We start from the raw sequence: 10,325 nt of genomic DNA, 5'->3' as shown, positions 1-10,325 counted from the left end.
TTTTTGAAAAAAATAACATTGTCTCAAATGATTCCAAATTGCCTAATTCGGCGAGAAATGCAAAAAAAAAAAAAAATTTTGGTGGCGGCGGGAGCGGCGGTCCCACCGCCGTTTTTATTTGAAAGATACCAATAGTTGGGGTAATTACTGACCCAGCCCAAAAGATTTCATCCAATTATCTCTAAAACTAAGGGAGTAGCACCCAAAATAAAATTGCTGGTATGTCGTGGCACGAGTCACCACATCCCCCCCCACCCTTTAGGTACTAAATCATCAAATTTTAAATTTACAAATCATCAAAAAAGAGTATGCTCTTGGATCTTAAGATTTGTTGATTTATATACAAAATTGCATTAGAATTTTCAGAAACATTTTATTTATCAATAAACATTAGGAAGCTTTGTATAAAAGTCTAAACAATATCTTTCTTCTTATTTAATAATTTATTCTTTTAAGAACAAACTATACATAATTAAATCACATATTAATCTAAAGGAACTATCATACATTTAAATTTAAAAAAAAACATAAACAATTTAAAGAATAATAAAAACATTAATCTAACTACACAGTAATAATAGAGTTAAAAATTTGTAATTAGTAAATTGTCAAAATATATGACATTGGACCCGCTAGGCTCGGGTAGGGTGAGGGGGCTACTCACAATGGGCTATAGTGTGTACAAACATATAGCATTCATCAGTATTTTTTTTTCATTAAATACTGGATAATAATGTTCATGGTAAGCATATACCAAAACAAATAATAATGATCCCATGTTACTCTGCATGGGCATACATATGATAATAATAGTGATAATCAACAAGATAATAGATTTGTAGTTAAATATATTTATGTTATTCTTCAAGTAGATATGTTCTTCAAATTGATGTAGTCAAGATTCCACGGAAATAAAGATGGAGGAAAACCGTCTGCTTTGCTTTAAATGAAGTTTACTATTGTCACTTTTTACACTTTATACAAGATCCACATAGACAGGTATCAATGCTTCTCGGTGCTGATTTCTTATGCAGTGTATACCATGACTTTGAATTGAAGGGAAAGTGTCAGAGATCACTGCAAGTCGTCGACAGCAAGACGCCAAAGTTTCAATAAAGAAACCCTCTACCCATAAAAAATGGCAGCTGCCTGGCATGAGTAAAACCAGGAGATAATAACTGAAACATCAGGAGTTATGTAAAAAACAAATTAGTTATCTCCAAGCCAAATTGTTTTGTCCCATATTTACCAATGTGATGAGGCGAAGTTAGGTTCAGATTACAGCCAAGCGTCACCCAGCGGTCAGGCTTGGGAGGAGGGAGAAGGGGTTAACAGGTTCTTGTAAAATGATGTAGGGAGGTTCTTCTATAAGGAGGGTAAGGAGGAGGGTTGGTCTGCAAGTAGGGTTTGTGGGGAAGTATATTCCCCAACAGATAACACAGAAAAACATCTTGGAAACAAGAAAAAGAATTTTTTCTTATATTCTAAGCTGGCTTCACTGAATGGTTTTGGTATTTGGAAATTTCTTCATGCTGGTTTTCTCACTTCTTTACATAAATTGGTTTCAAACACATTTTTTCAACCTTTATTATATATAAGCTGACTGTGTATGAGAAAGACTGAATAATTACAGCCATAATAGGAGCAAGCCCTTTAGCGTCCACACTCTGCAAAGGCTACTACAGATTGCTGCTTTATTATATACTCTTATTATTTGCCCTCCTACGTGGATGGATAATCACCTTTGTAGGGACATGGACCAGGATTCTGTCAAATAATTCTATGTAAAATTTTCCCCACACTCTATTCCTTCTTTTCTCCTTCTTTCTTGTCCACGACTTCCCTTTAGTACAGCACATAATAAGTTTTACGTCAACTTTACGCACTTAAACATCCAAATTTTCAGGAATTTTAAATTTAATTAACTTTCTGAATTACAGACCCTAACCTTTGTTAACTTCAAATTAAATTCTTGACTGTTGTGAAAGATGTATTCAATAGGAAATAATGATTTTCTTAATTTTGAAATGCATAAAATTCAATAATTAAAATTCTAACAAAAAACGATTCACAACAAAATTACTCAATAAAAATTAATTCCTTTGAATTCTTAGCAAATTAACTTGTTAATCTAAATGATTTTTCATTTTCGAAAAAAATTATTTCAAAAAATAACACAATGATAAATAATAGGTATATTTTTCATAAAGTAGAATATATTTTTGTAAATTAACTTCCTATTGCTCAGAAATAATTGCAAAAATGAATGATATTTGCATCATACTATAAATAATAATATATCAAAATAATATGAAGTAAAGAAAATCTTTTACCTAAAAAAGAAAGTGTAATAATATTTGCTAAAAGTCACTGGCCAAATATAACTATTGTGATTATAAAGCTTTTTTTTAATTACTTATCCCTTAATACATGACCAACCAAGGGTATGCCATCTCTTCTGCAAGATTATTATATCATCTAGACAACAGAATAATCCAAATAAAAAAAAGTATAGATAGAAATCCAGTAAAAAGATGAACCCTACAGAGCTCGAAAAATATGGATAAATGTTCGGTTATTGATTATCTGAAAAAAAACGTCTGTTGAAGATCATAGTTTGTTGTATTGAGTTTTTGAGGGAAAAAAATAAATTTTGTTTTAAATCGATTTAAAAAGGCTTCGTTTTCATTATAAATAGGTATATTTTTCCTTGACTGTCCTTTCCAGAGTTTTTATTCAATGAAAATCTATAATACAAAGTAGAATAATGTCTGTCCGTCCGTCCGTCTGTCTATCCGTCTGTCTGTCCGTCTGTCCCTTAAGATCTCGGTAACCACTGAATCAATTGGATTCTACTCTTCAGGGTATATACCTATTGGAATAGCAAAAGAAAAAATCAATGGTTTTAAATAATATAAACCAATATAAAAAGTTATAAAGAGTTATAAAATGCTTTAAAGAGTTATAAAATGTTATAAAGAGTTATAAAAAGTTATAAAGAGTTATAAAGAGTTATAAAAAGTTATAAAGAGATATAAAAAGTTATAAAGATATATAAAAAGTTATAAATTCAGAAAATATATAAAAAAAATGTAAACAAAATTTTTTAAATTCTCCCCTGAACCTGCAGTAAAAAAAAGCCCCAAGAGGCTAGGGGCGAATCCGCTAGTCTTAATATACTTCAACTCTTTTAATGGCCTGATAAACATATCATTTACATATTGCTAATGTGAAAAAGAGGGGGGTAGGTTTCTGGTAGAATCCGTAAAGGTGTGTGTTTTAAGGCTTAAAATAGTAGTAGAACGATAATATTCACTAAATATGTGTATTTCTTAATGAAAAGAACTATAGACAAAAAAAAATTAAAAGTTAACATAAATTTTTATCGTTCTACTACTGTTTTTAACTTGTAACACATAACCATTACGGATTCTACCAGAAACCAGGGTTCGGAAGCCGCGCGTAAGTTGCGTGTAAGCCTCAGTGAAATCTTCATTTTATCACTATACAATTCAGCTGGATGTATAAAACTGCTCTTTAGCAGATAATCCTTCTTTCTGAAATTTCTTTTTCTGCTCACAAGCAGGTTTAAAACTGAGGCTTATGCGCGGCTGAGGCGCGGCTTCCGAACCCTGCCAGAAACCTACCCCTCTCTTAATCTGCGAAAATGATGACCCACCCTTACAAAAGAATATTGCTACGCAGTATATGTTTATTGAATTTAATTTACATTTTGAATTCAAGTTTGCCAAATGTAAAAGGAAGTATACATATGCAAAGAAAATTGAATTTAAGTTTGTTTATTGTTATTTTCCTTTAACAATAGAAATACAATATCATTAGAAAGAGGGCAGAAATTGTTAATGTACTCTTTTATGATAGCACAAAGGACGGGCATGGAGTACTTACTTAATATTGAGTAGCAGTGCAGTTATAACTTTAATATTTTTAGGTTTCTTAACGCTGATAAGAAAATGGCCAAGTGATCTGTTTAATACAATCGCTCTTTCCAATGCTGTTCTAGAACATTTAAGGTGATTGTTTATTTTTTTAGTTGTGAATATAATTTTGAAAATTTCTAGTAATTGTTCTGTCGATAATTTACTTTCCATACAATTTTTGTTCTAATAAATGCATGAAGCAATAATAATGCATGGATTCTGGTAGATTTTAAAAATTAAGGACTTTGTTTGAAAAATTTCTTTTTGATTCTAGAAAGAAAAATTTTTTCTAGTAGGTAGGCCCTTTTTATATTTTTGCAAGTTGGTTCTATTCGTTTTTTTGTCGTTAAAGGGATTTAGCAACTAACCAAAAACTATTTTCTGTAGTCTCTGCCTGTAAATGAACACATTCTGGAACCTAACTCTGTTTTAGGACACTTAACCTGCGACCATGGCTCAATACGTAGCGCATCCGCTCGTCGTCAGTGAGGTGATAGGTTCGAATCTTGGCCCGACACAGTGTCAAAATTAAAGATGTAAAAAATGGTTCTTATTGCTGTTATGCCAGGTGGTCGATTAGAGTAGGGGGGAATGCCTTGGCCAATAAACAGGCGTAACTCATTACAATGCACAGTCAGGACTTCTCAAGAAAAGGTCGTGAAATTAAAGGGTTGGTTGTCTGTTACTTAACCTAATATCAATAATTATCTTATCCCATTTCAAGCGGATGATGCTCTAGATTCTCTAGATGATCACTTAAAAATCGAAGGAGAATCTCGCCCTTACGAGATAAGGTAAAGTATGGACATCTAAATTTGGGAATAATTCAATGTCAGGTTTATATGAATATTTCAAAATATGTTGTTTCAGAGCTGACCCTGACAACATACTGCTGCTGAGGTCCCTGGCCACCCTCTTTACCTACCAGAGAAAGTATGACAAAGCCATGGAGGTTTATCTTAGGCTTAGACACGAGGATGTATTTGTTTTAATCAGGTAAATATAGTGAAGAAGGGAAGAAACGTGTTAGATTTATGGACATCTTTGTTTAAATTATATTTATAATGAAACCGTTGTCATGAATGTTGAGTGGAAAAACTTGAAATTAAAATCTGAGCTTAAAGTAATGAAATGATAATTGTGACAAATTGAAGGCGAAATTAATTTGGAAGGGGTTGTTCCGTGGTCCATTTGTAGGCTTGAGCTACTTTTCATTAATGTTACATTTTAAAAATGTAACATGTTTTAGGCAGCACCGATTGTTCAAGGCTATCCATGATAAGATACCTTCCCTAATGGATTTAAATAGTAAAGAAACTTTGTCTTTACTTCTAGATTTCCAGGTGAGATTTTATGATTTTTATTTTCTTTTTCTGGAAATAAGAATATCTTGTGAAAAGCTAAGGTCAATCTTACCGAAGTATAATAAGTATCAAAGCTTTTAAAGAGAAATGATTAGGTATTAAAAATTTATATTATGACCAAGTTAAGGCACTTTGTTTAAAATTTTTCAGACAAAGTACCTATTGTAAAGAGTTTTATTTCATTTCTACTGGAATAAAACAGATACTAAGCTATACATAAAAAATGATTGATTTATCGTCTAGTCATACATATAAAAATATATCTTAATTTTTAGGGTGAAATTCCATGTGATTTGGTGGTGAAGTCTTTAGTGAACAGAACAAAGCAATTATTCTTCTATTTGGATGCTCTTTATACGAGAGATAGAAAGGTAAGACATAGTTTTAGAGTTACAACTACTCTATTTTGAGTATGTTCGTCTGACGGGAATTACAAACATTTACTCAGTTTGGTCTTCTTTACTTTATAGTAAATACACTTGAATAACTAGTCTACATGCTAAACTGTTCGTTTTAATCTCAATTTTAAGCGTTACTTTCTTACAAGAGTAATCTGAGTAATGGATGTGGTTTCCCTCTAAGTTCCATGTTGAGTATTTAACCTATATCACCTTTTTTTGAATAAATTAAAAATAGGGGTGGGGGGTAGATAAGATTTTAGACTTGTCAAATTTCAATAGGTCTGTAGTTTTTTTTGTATGGAAATAACTTCAAAGGTATTTGTCCATGAGAGCACATCGTTTAATATTTCTTTATTTTTAGAGTTGTCCTGGAAAATTTCATGGATTTCTTGTAAAACTGTACGCGGATTTTGCCCCTCAAAAGCTGATGAATTTCTTAGAGACGTCTGATCAATACTCAATACAAGAGGCTCTAGGTAAAAGATTAATGATTTTAGATAAGTTTTATCCTTCTTAAATAATAAAGATTAATTCAGTTAAAGTTAAACAGTGATGGAACAATGTTGTCCTTGTCTTCTTTATTTTTCACTATCTGCGCCACCAATTTAGGGGCACTTGAGGGAGGTTTGGGGTGGTTAAGTCAAACTTCCTTTTTCTATTTTTCTAAGGTGAGGAGTGGTTAACAGAGGTGATTTCTCTTTGGAGGGAGGATATACTCTCCCCCAAATTAGTTAAAAATCTTTGCTGGACTAAACATATAAGTAACATTTTGTTCCAGCGGTTAAAGAGATCTTAAACTGCAGACAGATGAACATTCTGTTACTTTTATATAAGGATAATTATGTTTGTTTAGATGAGTGTGAGCTACGAGGGATGACTCCAGAAAGGATTTATCTGTTGGCAAGAATGGGAAATACGAGAGCAGCTCTGAATCTCATCATCTTAGAGCTGGCTGATATTGAATACGCTGTCCAGTTCTGCAAAGGTTAAAAATCTTATTTTATTCCTTGGCTAAAAAACTTTGGTAACTCTTAGGTATTGAATTTTAATTGTTGGGTTTAACTTAGCAGGTGCTAAACGTTTGTGTTTTGGGGAGTTTGGGTACTCTACAGAAGGATAATTTTGTTTATTATACCTATCATCATTGGGGATGTAAATAAATTTATTGTCTTATTATCTTATCTCTTAAGATCCTTGTTTAAATCTTTTGCAATATACCTAAAAAGATCTCAGAAATGAAAAGAACATTAGGAGGTAATGTAATCACTGGCTTACCCCCCCCCCCCTTCCCTCTTTCAGTGACATAACCAAAAAAAGTTTTAGATGGTGTTTTAGTTGTATCATCCTACTTGTAACGAAGTTTTACTATATTTTTACTTAAATCCAATCTTATTAACTAAGACGACATTTAAAAATTTGAAGCACGATATTGCTAAGATACAATATTGTATTTCAGAACATGAAGATAGTGAGTTATGGAATGATATTATCAACTACAGCCTGGATAAACCTTTGTTTATCAACTATCTACTACATAATACTGGTACTCATATTGATCCCAGGTAACATATTTCAAGCATGACTCTGAATCCAATTCATTTCCACAGGATTAGAATTATTAGCGAGCCATACTAAAAATCATGTATCGCATCATACAGTGTGTTTATTGGAACATTAGTATTGCTTAATTTAACCCACTTACTATTGACAGAAACAAATAAGAAAATTTAGGAAATGGCACAGATTTTTTGAGTAAAATATGTTTAATGAGATTAAATAAGTGTATCAAACTTATTTTCTATACCTAAATACATAAATTTTTCTTCTCTAGGTATTTTGTGAATAAGAATACCTAGGTAGTTTATTTTGCTAAAAAATTTGTGATAATTTTAGCTCTTTAATATTTTAACATCATAAACTACCTAAATGCTTATAAAATTAACCTTTAAATATTACGCACGACTTTAATTAGGTATTACATTGGTATAATCCCTATAATATAGTAGACTTCCATCTCCCCCTCCCCTTTTATATATCTTGATTTGCCCCTGAAGGGAAATTGAACCTTTGGGACCCTTATCTCTTAATTAAAATAAAATTACCTAACAAAAGCAAACTAAAAATATATTTCTTAAAACAGAAAATAAGGGGATGCAATTATGGGTGTTACACTAATAATTTAGTTGGATAATTCAAAATATTTACATAGATGTGTAATCGTATTATTTTACTTTTTAGGGTTTTAAATGGGGAGATGAAATCAATATTAAAAATTCAGTAATTAAGGGACAGTCATTCAAGATTTATATTTTTATTTAGAATTTTAATTGAGAAGATAGAACCAGGACTAAAAATTCCAGGATTAAGGGACAGTCTTATTCAGATTCTTAGAGATTTTAATTTACAGGTTGGTTTTGTTTTCCGTAAATAGTTGCTTCCTCCCTTACCTGTAGGTGAGGGCAGAAATTTAGCCTAAAACCACCACAAGACATTTAAAATGCATCTTTCAAAAGTATTACCAAATCTAAACTGTATTTTACGAGATCTTTAAATGACGACTTTTAGTACCTATAATATTTGCAACAAGTACAATAATGTCCAAGAGTTGCGTAGCAATGGGAAGAAAATATTTAATTATGGAAAATTATGTATAGTATTGAACTGATTCTTCCTTCAATGTAAACTTGTCAAGTAATCATATCTTTGTAAACAAATAAGGGCCTTACATAAATTATTAACTTAAGAAGAGGTTTTTGGCAGGGAAGGCATTCAATTGTAAATTAAACTGGCACCCAAAGTTTTATAATAACCTTATCTTATTCGTTGTTTCAAAAACATTAGGTACTTTAACTGAAATAAGATCCATACTAGTAATGTCCAAACTTTTCAATAGTAATTTAATCAACAAAAGGGTTATATTTTTTTATCATTATTTTGGATGCATTTCAATATATCGCCCAGTGTCTCATCTTTTTAGATCCCTAGTTTTTTTTTAATTTTAAATTATTTAATCCCAAGAATATTACTACAATCCTATATTTAATTTTTAAATCTGTTCAGATTTGTTTGGAGGAAGGGTTTAAAAAGATTCTGGTTGCAGATTGTTATTCGTTGCTTAAAAGACAGGTAGGAGTCTTTTTATTAAAAAAGGCATTTAGTTTTCACTTCTTCCAATCCATCAATTTAAAAAAGTTTGTCTATGTGTCACATTGTGACTTTTTTAAAATTTTAACACTGTAGGTATAATAGTAGCTTTCACAATATTGCGTAAAGTTGTGTGTAAGATTCCAGTCAAAGGCGCTTATTAAGTCTAACTGTTCTTAATGTTGACGAAGTGCATAGTATAATTTGACTGGAATATTACTCAAAACTTTACGCAATGTTGTGAAAGCTACTATTCCCTTTCTTCCACAATAAAATTAAAGTAAATTTTCCAGGGCTCTGCAGCCGCACGCCAGCTGCGAGTAAGCCTCATATTTAAAACCGTTATAACCCTGAAATTTTCAAGCACATTAATTGTGGGAGAAAATTTATTCACCTTTTATTTTTTTTCAAATTGCACTACGTTCTATGATTCTAGGTGTCTAGTATGAGTAAAGGAGTAATGGTGTCCGGAGAAATGGTCTGTCCTGTTTGTACAAGCGGCCTGCTGGCAAGAGATCCTACAAGGATGCAGAATATTGTAGTTTTTAATTGCAGGTTGGTACCTTTCTTATGTTTAATATTTGATAGAAATAAATCGTCTTCCATTCTATCGAGTATACTTACCCTTTAATTTCATTCTTGACTTGATTATAGAGATAAACTCGCTTTTAATTAAATTTTGCCTAATCGTTCCAGGAATCATTATTCCAAAAAAAATAATAGAATAATTATATCGTATTATAAAATGTAATCAAAAAAAGGAATAAATCGTTGTATAAAATGGACATACTGAGTCACTGACATTCTGGTAAATATTAGTTGTACAGCTGCTAATCTTTTTAATTTGTCTATTATATGATTCTTCAAACCAATTTTGAAATCAGTAGGACAATTCTAACATGCATAAATTATCTGCAAGAGCTATCCGTAAATAAACCTATCCTAAATGTAGAGTGGCTTCGCTTATCAAAATTATTATTTTAGACATGCCTATCACACAGAGTGCCTACCCGAGGATAATATTTGCACACAATGCTGCGCTACTGAGAAACACTCCACATACACTTATTACAACAAGGATTAGGCCAAAGGCAGGGTTGTAGCTATTTAAATGGGTTGCTGGATGTCTTTTACCAATTTACTTTTTAATTTCCCCACTCTATTCCCTCTACTCCTTGTTATTAAATAAAACCAAGTTTATCTAATTTTTTATTTAAAAAAGTTACAAAATCCCAGCCCTTTGATTAGGTTTTTGTCGATTTCATATATTATCAACTATTTTTTTATTCTTCATCTATAATCTTTAAGTATTTGATTAAAGTAATCTTCAAGTTTGATTTATTCCATTAGTAGCCAAGCCTTTTGTAAATGTAAAGAGAAATTGAACAAAAAATGTTGCTTAAAAGGCGTGCACACCGATATCCGGTGCTGTCTCAAAGTGCCTGTTGTGCACGTATAACCTCCCATTGTCCCCA

General features: G+C 31.5%; 1 protein-coding gene across 2 annotated transcripts in view; it reads left to right on the top strand.

Moving 5' to 3' along the window:
• lt (vacuolar protein sorting-associated protein light) overlaps positions 1-10,325 on the top strand; it is a 31,599-nt gene that overhangs the window by 20,367 nt on the left and 907 nt on the right. The window contains exons 19-30 of one of the 2 annotated variants that reach the window (XR_013879563.1): positions 3,953-4,034; positions 4,812-4,937; positions 5,191-5,284; positions 5,581-5,676; positions 6,068-6,182; positions 6,560-6,691; positions 7,163-7,268; positions 8,026-8,113; positions 8,767-8,832; positions 9,287-9,405; positions 9,835-9,941; positions 10,099-10,157. Coding sequence is in view for 1 of the 2 variants with exons in the window: in XM_080160539.1 (XP_080016665.1) it covers positions 3,953-4,034; positions 4,812-4,937; positions 5,191-5,284; positions 5,581-5,676; positions 6,068-6,182; positions 6,560-6,691; positions 7,163-7,268; positions 8,026-8,113; positions 8,767-8,832; positions 9,287-9,405; positions 9,835-9,934 (1,124 nt within the window). In the remaining variant the exon portion in view is untranslated. Of the gene's footprint in view, positions 1-3,952; positions 4,035-4,811; positions 4,938-5,190; positions 5,285-5,580; positions 5,677-6,067; positions 6,183-6,559; positions 6,692-7,162; positions 7,269-8,025; positions 8,114-8,766; positions 8,833-9,286; positions 9,406-9,834; positions 10,079-10,098; positions 10,158-10,325 lie in introns of those variants that run through there. The other variant, XM_080160539.1, reaches the window with a different exon arrangement.

This window comes from Acartia tonsa, chromosome 5, assembly GCF_053477335.1.
Source record: "Acartia tonsa isolate MP-2025a chromosome 5, ASM5347733v1, whole genome shotgun sequence".
NCBI lineage: Eukaryota > Metazoa > Arthropoda > Copepoda > Calanoida > Acartiidae > Acartia > Acartia tonsa.
This window is presented reverse-complemented; position numbering and strand designations above follow the sequence as displayed.